Source organism: Rhipicephalus microplus, chromosome 7 (assembly GCF_043290135.1).
Source record: "Rhipicephalus microplus isolate Deutch F79 chromosome 7, USDA_Rmic, whole genome shotgun sequence".
Taxonomy (NCBI): Eukaryota; Metazoa; Arthropoda; class Arachnida; order Ixodida; family Ixodidae; genus Rhipicephalus; species Rhipicephalus microplus.
Window position 1 is genome coordinate 80,362,194 of NC_134706.1, and position 15,587 is coordinate 80,377,780.

General features: G+C 45.2%; 1 protein-coding gene across 1 annotated transcript; it reads left to right on the forward strand.

Annotated features, from left to right (window-relative positions):
- The first annotated feature begins 209 nt into the window (after positions 1-209).
- LOC142766994 (uncharacterized) lies at positions 210-15,367 on the forward strand. The gene is made up of 4 exons (XM_075868209.1): positions 210-334; positions 2,525-2,713; positions 3,797-3,916; positions 14,873-15,367. Exons 2-4 carry the CDS (start codon positions 2,639-2,641, stop codon positions 15,095-15,097), a joined length of 420 nt encoding a protein of 139 aa, XP_075724324.1. The 5' UTR covers positions 210-334; positions 2,525-2,638; the 3' UTR covers positions 15,098-15,367.
- Positions 15,368-15,587: the final 220 nt, after the last annotated feature.

The following is a 15,587-nucleotide window of genomic DNA, read 5'->3' on the forward strand; positions in this document are numbered from 1 at the left end:
GTATTTTAAGCTTCTGTTACAGAAAGTCATGATGCAACAATCGGGGTGATATTTGAAGTTTAAGGAATGAGCTTCGACATGTTGATACACCGCGAGTTTACCTTGCTTGGCACAATTGCGCAAAATAACTTTCCGTCTCATGGTGACGCCTTGGCTGGAGAGTTCTTTCACATAAGGTTCAAACTGCTTTTTCAGAACGTTATTTGTACCGCGGCATGTGATCCTCTTGGGACAAGGTGCTTACGGTAGAAGTAAGCCGTGTGCTGTGCTGCCGGCTAACAACTACATCAATCCGCGCCAGGAGAAGAAGGAACTGAAGCATGGTCACACGGTGGTAAGAGTGTTGCAATGTCATGATTTCCACTTCACGCACTTGGAGTGTAGGTGAAAGGCAAAAGGAGTGCCAATATGGTGGACATGGTGACGATTATAGTACAAGTCAATTAGCGTCGCAAGAACCAGTGATCATGAGAGCTCGAGAGAAAACCATGTCGAGGATGTGGCTTAGATTGATACAACACTGTGAAACAAATGCTAAACCTATTAGGAGTTGACCCCAAGAGCAGCGACAAGGTGGCATATTGTCACTAGTGCCATTTCAAAACCTTAAGGAAGACTTCACTTATGCAAATACACCACGTGCCATTGCACGCAGCTGCTGAAATTGGTTGTTGATTTGTGGGGTTTAACGTCCCAAAACCACCATTTGATTATGAGAGACGCCGTAGTGGAGGGCTCCGGAAATTTAGACCACCTGGGGTTCTTTAACGTGCACCCAAATCTGAGTACACGGGCCTACAACATTTCCGCCTCCATCGGAAATGCAGCCGCCGCAGCCGGGAATCGAACCCGCGACCTGCGGGTCAGCAGCCGAGTACCTTAGCCACTAGACCACCGCGGCGGGGCTGCTGAACTTGGTTGGAAGATTATAAATTATTAATACCGTGAAATATAGACAGGGTCCGACGCATGGTCATGTATCCTTCATTCTATTATGGCGGTAATCGCAGTGCTCTGGTTTCGTTTGACTCAACGAACCATATGGCGAACTTTTACCCTAGTGTGAGTATATTAGCTGTGTGGAATGTGGCTAGTGCAGCACATGCACTGTGCTTCTGTGTCCTCCTTTTTTCTACTTCAACTGCGTTGCGGGTGTGTTTCACTGCGCATTGAAGGGGAGTCCCAGTATGATTAGGTGGCTCTAATTAGCTTCCGACAGAGAATGACGGAAGTTAGTTTTTGTTTACTTAAAAGCGTTTGCTATAAGACTATTTCAACCAGGCATGTTGGAAGTGCATACATAATTACTTTACTGGATAATGTCTCATGTGAACTTGAGTCTAGAAAAATTGTTTGGGATGCCGCTTTTTCAGGCAGGTGATGTATGCGGAGCTCCGAAGTGGGCGAGCTCAGAAAGGGTTTTAAACTGAAATATTCTACTCCTTTATTCGGACTCACAACATTTCATTCCGCATGCACATGCTCAGAGTACGTTCTGAGAATCTTTATCATGAGAGCCAGTGCGTCTAAATGCTTCCGAGTCCACGGCGTTAGGGGCTCCCCTTTTTATCATTCAAGAAAACCTGGATATGTCATCCAGGTTCGATGCTCGCACTACCAGTCTGCGGCACTGTTGATCACTCGCACTATGAAGCTGATGTGCGAAAATATTTAGGGCAGTCTAGCAATGTTCTCTGCCTTTAATATTGCACAGTTGATAAACTATGCCAGTGCATCATAAGGCGCCGCATCCTCTGAGCATTTTTTTTGCCGTTTAATGTGAAACAGGCGCCAAAATTGTGTGCAACGTTATTTCTTACGTGTGTGTAGCATTGCACATTCTACGATTCTTGAAAGATAAAGACAATTTAGGAAGTGTGCTGTATTTGGAGGAATGATTGTCCATGCTCGTCTGAACAGCATAGCTTCCAAACTTGTCTTCTCAGTTGAAGCTAGTCATCAAGAACTTGTCGACCCGATGGCTAAATAAGTAATAAGGATGGTCGCGAAAGGTGTTGTTGAGCAATAATGTGTTAGTTTGGGATCACAAAATGAACTGTGTATAGATTTAAACAACAAGGCCGAAGAGGTGGTGTGACAAAAACAGAATCCCTCGAGGCAATTTTGTGGTGAAAAACTTGCAGTTTATATACACAGCTTACAGGTCGCGTCACTTTTGTTTCGCTGGGAGCTGTATAATATAAATCTGTGCATAGTGTTACGTTTTTTGTTGTTTTATTTTGTCACGAGGCATCTATTTTACCTTGCATCCTGTACCTTAGTAGCGAAGCTTACGTCGCGTTTTACATATATTAGGAACACAGAGCTAGACGCTGGGACTAGTGGTTCACACATTCACCATTCGGAAGTATTGAGGGGTATCACAGGCACGACGTAACGAGGAGTTGCCGCGATCGAGACTTGTTTACAGACCAAACATTTGGTTAATGTTCAAAGCAGTTTGCTTAAGTAAAACTGCGATAAGTAAACCTCACCAGCAATAATTGTGTTGCCTTTATTTCAGCGTAATGCTTCCGAATGCGCGAGCTGTCTTCAGAATAAAGGCATCAAGTTTTCATTGAGCGTCTCCGTCGAATTGGAGTCCTATCAATTTCACACACCGGCCAATGCGGCAACCATGAAGGTGGACCAACGTTTATACACAGAATGCTCTGCTGATGACAGTTCCAATCGACGGGTACCGCTTCCACTCGTGAGTTACTTGCATAATTTCTTGACAGCATGCGGATGTCCATGCTGCAGCAGTTGTGTGACGATCACTGAAATTGGAACTTATAATTTCGGAACTGAGTAGGCTTGAGGTTTTTGGTTGAGTCTTTTCGAAAAATCCCAATGATCATAGTAGATGGCCATGGCATCTCGCATCGCTTAGCAATGAACTGGACTGAAGAAAGCAGGAGGAGATAGAAAGTGAAGAGGGGAGAGAACAAGAGACAAATAAATAAAAATAATATTTCGGACAGGGAGGAATTCGAAGACGCCTACTCAGAGTTCGAAAGTGAAAGTCGTACCCGTTCGGCAGTCCACTTGCGCAAGCGCACCAACATTTTTGGGAATGATATAAGTGCGTCTCTACGGGTGGCAGAAAAAGACAAATATGCTGCGAAAGACCACCGCATGATTGCGCTACTGTTGATGAGAAAAGGAGAAAAAGGTTAGAAACTAAGAGAAACAAATATATATAATGAATAATTAGGAACGAGAGACGACAAAAGAAAGATGAAAAATAGCAAGCAAGAGAGAGAAAGACACAAAGCCAGAGGTGGTACGTGTAGCAAAACTTTTTGTACTGTAGCACGGCAAAGGTATCAGAAAGAGAAGTGGTGGTGAGGAGGAGACAATAGAGGAGAGAAACGCACTCAGTGCCACTGTTTCCTTTCGTAGCTTTCGCGCCACCACTTCTTGGCTGCCTCAATGTTTCCGTTGATTATTATGACGCTTTAGAATCGTTCCCTTCCCCAAAAGGTATGTCAAGCTCACTTGTCTGTCTGCTTTGTTCGAAGCTGAATATACGAAATTTCTGGCCCATGAAATATTTTGAATCTTTGTGGAAAATATAAATGCGCGACTATGGTCAGATCATTCTCGCAAAGCTCCAGGTTCTTTTGTTTGTGTTCTGTGCGGCACAGGTGTTTCGGTAAATTATATCAGCGTAAATATTTTCAAACATTGAGGCCATGTGCAGCAAAATGGGAACGGAGTGCACATGATGCCACGCATAGAATAGCACTTGGTAACAATAGTGCAAACATTTAACGCGTGCTCCAAATTGCAGCTGTGCGGTGCTGGTGACGTGACCTGGCACTATCAAGAGCGCTACAAAACAAGTTACGCGATTGATAAGATTGGGGCGTTCCTGAATACCTATGACACAAAGGAGTCACTCCAATTTAAGGTAAGTTGTACAAAACAAGCATTTTTGTCTTGATCTAATTCAATTTGCATGTGCCTGTTCTGATTGTCGTTTTTTTGTCATGAACAAACACCGGTGTTATGACGCACCTATTCAGGTCTTTGTGGCAGACCGTCGTTGAACTCGTAACTATACTTTTTTATCTGTTACTGTCCTACATATACACACGGCCGTGCAGTTCAGCGCAAGCACACTGTGCATTTCAGTCAAGCAGCGTATTATCAAGTACACAATATTTGAGTCCACTACAAAAACTGCATTTTCATTCTCAAAGTTTCATTGTTTTCCTGCATTTCAGTGCCACTGGTAAGTATGTAGAGGTATTAACCCCCAGCCTAATGACAACTTTTAAAGCACATAAAAAGCTTTGCCATTCATACAAGCAGGTAGGCTCATGTGTATATTTAGGAGCATTTGTTTTGGTTATAGCCCCCTGTTGTCTGCATTCAATGAAAACAATTAGATCTATGTCTCGTCTGCAAAGTTGAGCTCAAAATTTGCAACATTGCGAAGAATTTCTAAGGTCCGCAAGGTGTAGCTCATGTTTGTCAAAGTTTGGTCGAGGCGTTTTCTGAGCGCCATGATTGGAGAGTGAGTCTTCTAGCTAGCGTACGTACAGGACGATGACAGGATGTCACTTAACTCTTAAACTTTTAAAAAGCAATCATTCTCAGTATTTCCGCACACCTAATATAGACTTGCGCCAAATGTTCCTTCAGGCCTGCCCCAGCGTTCGATAGTATGAGTGTTTTACATGTGTGGTATGAATTTGATTCTTCCTAGACATTCTCAAAGCAAGCACCACGCTTTCTTATACGCCACAAAAACAACACATTACTTGTCATCAAAAGCACTTGCCTCAAGAATACATTTCGTTGTCAGGAAAGCAGTGAAATACTTCACAGTACCAACCATATGCCTGCAACACAGGTTCATGAGGTACTTGAAAAACTTCGGAAGTGTTCCCAGTATGCTGAATCAACATTCGTTCCTATCTTCCAGTGGTAATAATGACTGCTACTCTCGCCTTTTCAGGAATTAGTATTTGCTCTATAAATAAATCCTTTAAGAAATCACAGGAGAATTGCTAATTTACATATGACAATTCGGTTTATTTTTTACGCGTAGGTGCTACTGAGTAGATGTCTGGTAATGCAATAAACATGCACCAGCAGAAAAAGAGAAGCTATTCAATCAGACTGCCTTGCCTATTACTATAAAGGTCGTCTGTCAGGGTGCACGTTAAAGAACCCCAGGTGGTCAAAATTTCCGGAGCCCTCCACTACGGCGTCTCTCATAATCATATGATGGTTTTGGGACGTTAAACCCCACATAACAACAACAACAAGGTCGTCTGTTAGGCGGCTGGGTCTGTTTAAATTATCAAGAAAGAGATAGGGCTCGTTCAAATTGTCTCCTAAAGGACCCCTAAACCTTACTGAGGTCAAAGGTGAAGCACTATAGTTTTCTTTCTCACCTCCACTACCTATCCAGCAAGTTATATCTCCTCGGCACTTCTATCGTGCCAAAGTGCGTCTAATGTCAGCGTTAGCGCTGAGCCATGCGGGTTTTCATGCTTTCCGACTACGTGCTGGTATCTTCGCTTGCGCAGTCGCAAACAGATAAAACGAAGTGAAATCAGTTTTATTGTGCATGCGAGACATAGTGGGACGAACATGTGACATCTTGGCAAAGCAGGAAAGGCGACATTGCGTAACACATATATCTCAAATATCGAAAATTTGAAAAACATAGGCGTCCACTGCCTAAAGCGAGCCGCCCCGCCACGGTGGTCTAGTGGCCAAGGTACTCCGCTGCTGACCCGCACGTCGCGGGTTCGATTCCCGGCTGTTGCGGCTGCATTTCCGATGGAGGCGGAAACGTTGTAGGCCCGTGTGCTCAGATTTGGGTGCACGTCAAAGAACCCCAGGTGGTCGAAATTTCCGGAGCCCTCCACTACGGCGTCTCTCATAATCATATGGTGGTTTTGGGACGTTAAACCCCACAAATCAATCAATCAATCATCATCAATGTCTAAAGCGAGGCCCTGGATGCGCACATGTATACTCACAGCTAGTTTGTGTTCGAGATCTCACTCATGATGTGTAGTCTTCGGAATTTTACCGCGCTCATGAAACCCAGATGATATCCATTTATGATTGATGGTTTATACGTGGGGTTTAACGTTGCAAAACCACCGTATGATTATCAGAGTCACAGTCTCAGGAAATTTCGAAACCTGGGGCACTTTAACGTGATCCTAAATCTGAGCACGCGGGCCTACAGCATTTTCACCTCCATCGAAAATACAACTGCTGCCAACAGGAATCCATCCCATGACCTTCATTTGTACCGATTGCTTCAACCCTAATATTTTTTCTATATCTGCTTGCTTCGAAGAGCCTAGGTCATTTGGTAACAGTATGAAAGTTCTAAAAATGCTGGTTTTATTTACTTAGCTATTATTGTAAACCACTGAGCACTGACCTCTTCTATAGGACGCTGTAATGTTCAGCGTCCCCGAAAAGATGTAGGCACCAGCCATGCACTACCGTCAACTCTAGCACGGCTATTTCAAGTTGACTAACTGCGAATGATCTTTTCTAGCAGCCTTTCAATTTCGAATTCAAGTGAAAGCACGTAGACAAATAACAGCATGGAAAGAAAGGAGCGAATATAAAAAGGGGCAGTGATGGATGGGAAAAAGTGACCACTTGATTTTCCGCGGGTTAATCGACGAAGACCTGCCACCTATGTGAATTCGAGGCCCAAGAGGTGCATAAAGTTTATGGGCCGATAGGTCCTTATCAGCAACACGCATGTTGGTAGCAGGGTGGTGTGAACACACGCGCATTAGCGTGCGCATGACGAGCGTCAGCGTCGCAAAAGCCACAGGGGGTAGAAAATTGCTAGCCGATAAGAGAGTAGGTGAAACGAGCCCAGTTTTTTTTTGGGGGGGGGGGGGTGCATTGTGATGGGTGACGGTCGGACTAGGTGCGATTGCTTTCTTCCGTGAGTGCTGCAGAGCAGAGGCCCCACTAGTTTGGGATGTCCCCTAAGGCGAGTCGTCGGCTCGTCTTATAGTGTGAGTTGCTTGTGAGTTCGTTTGATTTCCTGCCGTTATGTTTCGCACCTGCTTTTCTGCTGTTATGTTTCGCACCGTAACTATTGACCGCCAGTTTGTGGGGATTGTTCGCTCCGGCCTTTTGGTCCTCTAGTATGCATATGTGGCGTGTTGTGCCAGTCTGTAAGACTTGTTTAGATTCTTTTGAGTCGTGAATTAAAACCAGTTCTTGCTCCCAGCGTTGCAGGCTTGTGTCCGGCTCAGTAACCCTCTCGAGTGGAAGTGCGGCCTTCATCTGGCTCCCAAAGTGGCTTTCGCATGTCATTTATCTTTCTTTCGTTCCTCCCAACGTAGCTTTCTAATGCAGTTTCAATTTCTTCTTCATTTTGCTTTCGTACCGCAAGAGCCGCACGCATACGGCACCTTTCAGTCCGCCCATTTCGCACGCGATATTGTTTGCGCATATTGCAATTCTTTGGCGTTCCGGTGCATTTACAGCTCGTGATGGCGAAAAACCTATGAACCTTAAGTCTAATATAATGCCCAACAAAGTGAAACAGGACGAGTCCGCGCAAGATAAATCTCGTATCGTCTAGCAGCTGACCCCGTTGCTGAAACGCCAGGCTACAGCAGCCGACAGTTTTGGCTTACCGCTGGCCATACTTACATACGAAGGAAACACGGTGAAGAAATTGGTCGCAGATTTTTCGCAAGAGCTACAGGACTATCGCGAAGCGCAAGCCATCACAAATTACTCTTCTGCTATGTGTACTGCCCGTCGACCTTTCTGGCTCTAGCGCACTTTGGCGTCGTCACCAGCCTTTCTAAAGTTGGTCCCTTTTCAAGCAAATATTCCGCGCCGAAGTTCTTCCGTCCGACTACGTCGTTCGCATAAAAGATGAACTGCGCAGTCGTACACAGGCTGAGGTGAAAGCCTCCTAGAATACATATGGTCCTTATAAGCTTCACGACCGCAAGGAACCTACGGCGTCTAAGCCGGAAAAAGTGTCTCGGGCAGTTAGTTAGTCGCATACGCGTTTTAAGGCATACTTAAGGGGTCGTTCATTCCCTTCACTCGACTTTTCGCCTTAGAAGCGGGTGATTTTCAGGCCACGACGTTGGCGAAGCTCACATACCTACTACGCTCCGGTGGGTGGGACGCCCGAATCCACCCTCGTGCCATCCTGTGCGTCAAACGGCCGGTCTAACTCAATGACCACACCGATGCCCCACTAAAAGCTCTATACCAATTCAGCCATCACAATCTGTCTGCTCCATCCACCTTCTCGTCAGTGACCCAGCAACGTGAGACACCCACACCAGGCACCTTGACCCAATAACCACCCGTAGCCACCGCCAACCATTCTAGTGCAGGAGGTACAAGCAGAAACCCCCACGTATGCTTCCTGTTTTGAGGTCGAGGCCACTGCAGGAGCCAGTGCCCAAGCAGATCATGTCCTGGCCGCCGAGAAATGACGGTAGCCGGCAATGATGAGCGCATGCCGATGGCTGGTCAACATTCTACCGCCCCCTTGGTACTCTCACTTCGCATGTACTGCGGTTCCTCCGAGGGCTACGGGGCGTCTTCGAAAACAGCGAGGCGTGTTGCTGACTGCTCGACGCCGGGGGTTTGTGGGAAACCTTTTACAAAGCAACACACGCCCAAATAGACAAATGCGCATTCCTTATCGCTCTTAGAACTACTAGAGGAATTCAACACTCCCACAAAGAGCTCCCCACCCGATAAAAGCCACGGTGTACACGGTCATATGTGAACAATCTTCTGTCTACACCCACTCTCCTCGTAGCGCACGCTGGTAAAGCACCAATCGTGATGGTAGAAGTAGAGGTCCCGATTCCTTTATATACTGGCTCAGCTGTTTCTGTTTTAAAGGTGCGCATCAACAACACCTGTGAGATTAAAGGCTCAGCCTTGTAGCTCCGCCGTGGTGGTCTAGTGGCTAAGGTACTTGGCTGCTGACCCACAGGTCGCGGGATTGAATCCCGGTGGCAGCTGCTGCATTTCCGATGGAAGCGAAAATGCCGTAGCCCTGTGTGCTCAGATTTGGGTGCACGTTGAGGAACACCAAGTGGTCAAAATTTCCGGAGTCCTCCACTATGGCATCTCTCATAATCATATGGTGATTTTGGGATGTTAAGCCCCACATATCAATCAATCAACCAGGCTTGGTCTTTCCAAATTTAAACACTAATCTGTGCGTGGTCATCGGTTATGTTGCCCCTACTACTCGTGCAGCTTATCTGGCGTTTACACTTGATGGGCAAAAAAGTTCAGCAGCGTTTCCTGCACCTACCTTGACTTTCCTATGGCGTAATTTCAGGACGCAATTTAAGAGTCCAGTCGCGAATCGTGCTTGATTTCCGTGTGGGCATCTACAACCAAAAAAACATTGCGAAACCACTCACGTTTGTGACCACTTCTCCACAGCACCAGTCTTATCAGCATTCAACGAATGTGAATCCATTCATCGAGACTAGAGAGGGCTTCTTCATCGTTATGAAATCCCGCAAAGAGCAGTTACAGCTAAAAAATCAAAACAGCCTAAAGCCCTTTTTCGCAATGTTCACAGAGGCCCCCGGCAAGGTGGAGAACTGTAACAACGGATCGATTCATGTGACTTCCACCCTATTTGTTTCAATACACGTGCCATGTAGGTCCACAAGCATGAACGTGTGGATGCTGCCCTCAACAAAATGCTCGCCACCAGCACTATAAGAGCGTGAAACAGTCCCTGTGCGTTTCCAGTTGTTCTAGCTTCGAAAAAGAGTAGCCCGAACGGTAATACGTTGACTAGCAGTGGTTGAACACCGTCACGGTTCAAGACTTGTACCCCTTTCCATCAATCTACTCTGTTATGTACTCTCTTGGGGCGCCAATTTTTTCACTACTCTTGATTGTAGGGGAGGCATCCTGCCAATTCTGTTAGCAGTGTGCGATGTGAAATAACGGCACTTGCTTTTCAAAGAGGATTGTTAAAATTTTCGAGGCTACCTTTTTCGGATTGTGCAATTCACCAGCCACATTCCAGCACGTCACGGAAGTTGTGCTTCGAGATGCCTAACTATGCAAAAGTCTATGTGGACGACGTGGTAGCCTTTTCGCAAACCTTCGACGAGCAGCTGATACACCTAACCGCTGTCTTACAACAATACAAGACTCAGAAATCATCATCAACCCCTAGAAAGTTCAGTTTGTTTTACGGAAAATTGACCTCTTAGGCTTCATTATTGGGCAAGGTACAATTCGGCCAGGTGAACAGAAGCTTCAGGCCATTCTGAATTTTTCATTACCAACGGTCGTTAGGAGCCTGCAACGGTTTTCGGTTATTGTAGGCTTCTACCACCACTTTATTCCTCACTGCGTCGATCTGGCAAGACGACTTCACCCAAGGTTGCCCAAGGTTAGTCCAGGCCAAGGTTGCCCGTTGATCTTGGACTAACCCGGTGTAGGCAGCATTCGAGACTAAGTCGAAGTCTATCGCTGACACAACACGGCTGTGCCTCCCTGACCTAAACTTACCCTTCACTGTGCAGACCGACGAAAGTGAATAAGGTCTTGGGTAGTTTTGCTCCAAGAATATCAAGGAATGCTCCACCTGCTAGCATTCGTTGCCCACGCACTCAAAGGCGCAGCGAGGTACTACACTGTAACAAAGAAAGAGTGCCTTGCATTCATATTCACACAGAATAAATTCGACATGTACGTACCTTGATGGAGATGCCTTGCCGATACAAACTGATCAGCAGGCTCCGTCATGGCTGTATGTGCTGCAAAAGCTATCCGGTCATCTGTCATGGTTGGCTCTTTCTCTGCAGAAATTGAATGACAGAGTGAAATACAAGAAAGACAGCAGCAATAAAGTAGCTGCCACACTTTCCCGAGTGGCATTGTCTGCGCATGGTAAACCAGGCACCGAGGTTCCGGTTGCGACAGAGCCTGAAAATACCTGGCCAACATTGGTCTCACGAAAGCTGCTCCTTGGCACTCAGAGGAGCGACAACATGTGCAAGCAGATATTCAGTGGCCTGAGTGCTGCCTGTACCACTGGAAACGCATGATTCGCAAAAATGCCTAGGCTGGCTTCTTGAAAGTCGATGATGGCCTGCTCTTGCGTTACAAACCCTCAATCTAGACGCATAATGAGGTGTCCCCCTATGGCGTTTTCATAGCTCTGACTCTATCATCTCTACGCAAAACTTTCGTGGCCTACATTCATGACACACGCCTCGCTGGTCACAGTGATGGAAAGTGAATTTTTAAAAAGTATTGCAGCGTCACTAAATGGCCGCACATGAGAAAGGACGTCATATCATACGTTCGCACTTGCCCGACCTGCAAGGTCACAAAACCGATGGCAAACTACCATGCCTCATGTAATCTGTGGAAATCAGGTACATGTGCAAAATCATTGCCTGTAGCGAAATGGGGCCGTACCCCGAATAAGCTATGGGGTGTTGGTACTCGTTATTATTCACTGACCCTTTTTTTCAAACGGGTAGAGCTGTATCCGTCACGCTCACTGGATTCATAAGTCACCTGGGATTGTCTGTTGGAGATGTTCATTCGCTTCAGTTTTCTAAAAAAGCTCGTAACGGATAATGCCATATGTTTGACAGACAGAACAATTGCGCACACTTGAGAAGTTCTTGGTGAACACCACAAAACAATGGCATGTTACCACATTCAGTTCCAACCAGCCCTCGACAAAGCATAAGGCTGTTACCCGTCATGAAACGCTGACACAGGCTGCTGTGAACGCTCGCGCACGCTCTGTGCCCGTTTCATTCTGTGCAACCAGCGGGACAAGGACAGGTCACGAGTAGTTATTGATGTGGGACGTGTGGTCAGCTCCGTTTGGAGTAATTATCAGGACACATACATGCAAAATATGACGATTTGTTGTGGTGCCTGGATAACTTTGTAGACAAGGACATTCGTCTAATTATGAAGTGCTGTGGCGCCCGACAAAGTGTGCAGACTGATCAGCGGCTGCTTCTCAGTTTACTCTTTTGTGTTTGCATGTGGTGCTCATTATTACCTTTAGTATGGAGTGTGTAGCCTAGGATACTCACTGGAGTGTCCAATCTTGTGTTTGGGGGAGGGTGAGGGAAGAGTGTCGCGCCTATGTGTTTTTATTGGCAGGACGCATGTAAGAAGCTGATCAAGGAGGACTCACGCACATTGCGCATGCTCGCGATGAGCATCAGCATCGAAAAGGCTCCAGAGGGTAGAAAATAGCTATCCGACAAGAAAAGAGGTAGACCAAGCCCAGAGGTTTTTAGGGGGCAGCATGTCGATCGGCCATGGTCAGGCTAAGCACTATGGTTTCCTACGTGAGTGCTGCAAAGCAGAGGTCACTCTGGTTTGCGTTGTCCACTGAGGCGTTGGCTTGTTTTATGCTTCGAGTTCCTTTTGGGTTTCTTTGATTTCCTGCCGTTATCATTCGCGCCTGCTTTCCTGCTGTTATGTTTTGCACCGTATCTTCCGTTGACCGTATCTTCCGTTCCAGTGTGCGGGGATTTTTCGTTCCAGGCTTTTGGTCTTCTTGCATGCACTTGTGCCGTCTTGTGCCGGTTCATAAGGCTTTTTGAGATTCTTTTGAGTCGTCAATTAAAAGCGGTTCTCATTCCCAGCGCTGCTGGCTCGTGTCATGTGAATTCCGGCTCACTAACAGCCCGGAGGGGTGTTGGACCTTCAACCTATAGAATCAGGAATAAGTTTTATTGTCATGCATCTTCGATTCAACTAGAAGATGCCTTTTGTCCCGCGCAGTGATAAGCCACGCAAGGCAAGGCATTCAAGCATGCTGAACTCCCCTACTCTCCCGATTATTCATCTTGCATCGTGGTAACATCACCTTGACTTACACATATAGGGCTGAATTACGTCATTTTATGTTCTGTACGTAGTTCTAAGCAAAATATTTGGCCGAGTTAAAAAAGTAGATTATCCAACCAAACATCGGAAGATATGCTGCTGGGGCAAAACCTTGAATATCAATTTAGTCAACGAATCATATCGGGAACTCTGCTGGTAAGCCTTGGCCTTCGATATCAATTTTAGCAAATATGCAGGTCCAGTACATTAGGACTGACCCAAATATTTCGTGAATCGTGAGTGGGGAGCACATGACTAGTCCCCGTGACAAATATTGTTAGCTTAAGGAAGACGGTAAACAATCTCAACCGGAATATACTTTTATGTGTCCATATGTACAGATGTACCATGGCTCTGCAAATCGTACGTTTCATATGTTATTAAATAATCTGCAGCATGCTAACCAGCCTTCCTAATCGAAGGTGGCGTTGCCAATGAGACCCTCGTATCAATTTGTTCGAATGCTAGCTGTGCGTTGCCATTGTTTGCAGGTAATTGTGATTGTTTTCACTTCAGATCTTTCGGTGTGTTTTCAAATATTTTTTTTGCGAGAGAAAGGTACACAGCAAGGCGCATTGCTAACTAGCTCACTTTTAGAAAAAAGGTTGATATATTAACTGACTAAGTACTAGCCTGTTACTTGCCACAGAATCCACTAACCAGCTAGTAAATGCAGCTAAAAAAAGTCTCACTTGAGAAATGCACTACCTCGTTGGACTCGTAACCAACACTAGCCCAAATACTAACAGGGTGGCTAAAAGCACCATGTCGTTGAGTTGTCAAAGTTATTATCTAGTTAGTAAGTGAATAGTGCTGACTCGAGTGGTTAGTTCCTTACTAAATGGTTAGTAACCCCCGCAAATAGAGGTTTGTACCTATTTAGTTAAATGTTCGTGTGCGTGGCCATATCATTATGATTCTATTTAAAATCATAGGTAAAAACAAATTGACACGGCCCTTGTAAATAATTGTGGCTCTCAAATATGTCATGTGGGGTAAGTGTGCAGCACAGCAATATACTTATAGAGAATTGAAGGCATGATCATATGATCACATTACATTCACATATGTCTAATCGTAGGTGAATCTCGTATGCTTATTTGGACTCATATGAGCATATGATATGCTCATGCCAGTCCATATGAGCATATATGAATATGATTATATGCTCATATGGGTATGAAAACTCATATGAGCGGCAGATTAGGGTGCACGTTAAAGAACCCCAGGTGGTCAAAATTTCCGCAGCCCTCCACTACGGCGTCTCTCATAATCATATGGTGGTTTTGGGACGTTAAACCCCAGAAATCAATCATCCAAACTTATATGAGCGGATCACAAGAACATGCATGCAAATACATGCACAAGTAAATCTTCAAGACTTGGACATAGCAGAACTTTGTTGTAGCAGCAGTTTGAGGACTATATATACCCCTGCTTTGGACCGCACACCGCATACTGGCTAGAAGTGCCAGAATTTATAACATAATTTTTGTTTTCAATGCAAAATCATGACGGTTTCCGAATACTTATGCGTGTGCCATTACGTAGCATGAAACTTCTATTCCGAGGTAGTCAATAAAATTGGAGCTTGCCTGAATTTTGCTTATGATGTCACTATTATGGCAAAATGTACTGCTGCATCTACGACCAATCTGGCGACGTAGGCGGCTTAGTAGTTGCTTAGTTAAAAGCACTAAAAAAGGTTCCCTTGTTATTAATGGCTAAAATTACTTGCTGTACTAGTTAGGGGCAAGTAAAAGTATGCTGCGAAGGTAGTAAAATGCTACAGAAACTAGTAAACACACGCATTTTCTAACTGATTACTAACTTGTTTTTTTAAGAGCGTACTGTTTAGATCAAAGCGAGTAATAGTAGCTACTTCGGCCAAAACATGCGTGCGACCGGAAACAATAAAGTGCGCGTTGGGCCTACGCACAATTTAACATTTAAATCTGCACAATCCAATGTCCAGATTTGTGACGCGTGGCGTGACCATGGCACATCGAGGATCGCCATCAGCGCGTACAGCGTAAACGCCGACTTTCCCCATCCCATCTTCAAGTGCCCGAAAGACAAGTGGAAACCCAATGGGTCACGACTGCACTTTGTTCAGGTGTTTCGAGACTTCCTCAGAAAGGAGAGCAGCGGTAAAAGCACTAAAGCGACGTTCTTCGACCGTTGCTTGCAACTAAAATGAGAGCGCGTATTACTCGTCACCCAACTACTTGACGGTTGTGTATGCGGAGTCCTCGTCCTCTTCAAGACATTGTGGTACATTGCATGTCTGACAACTTTGCTTAGTTAAAGAACGCTAGTGTGTACGGTATAAGTCATATTTATTATTTATTAAAGGTTTCTATCCACATTGGCCTAAAGTAACCACTGCTATTTCACTCACTCGCTTTGTTCATTTTTCCAAATTGTAAATATCATGCATACTATGAATAAACCGAAGTGAATAACAAAACTTTGTGACTTCTTACACTCCTGTCTCCTCTTCACCCTTTCCCCAGTGCAGGGTAAAAGTATTTGGTAGAAAACCGAATACTTCTTCTCTGATTGACCTCCCTGCCTTTCTTTATTTGGTATCTTTATCTGTCTGTCAAAGTAATGTGATGGTTTCTCACTGCAACGAATAAATTTTGAGCTTATTTGATCAAGCAATGCTCCCTTCGATGGGCAACAAC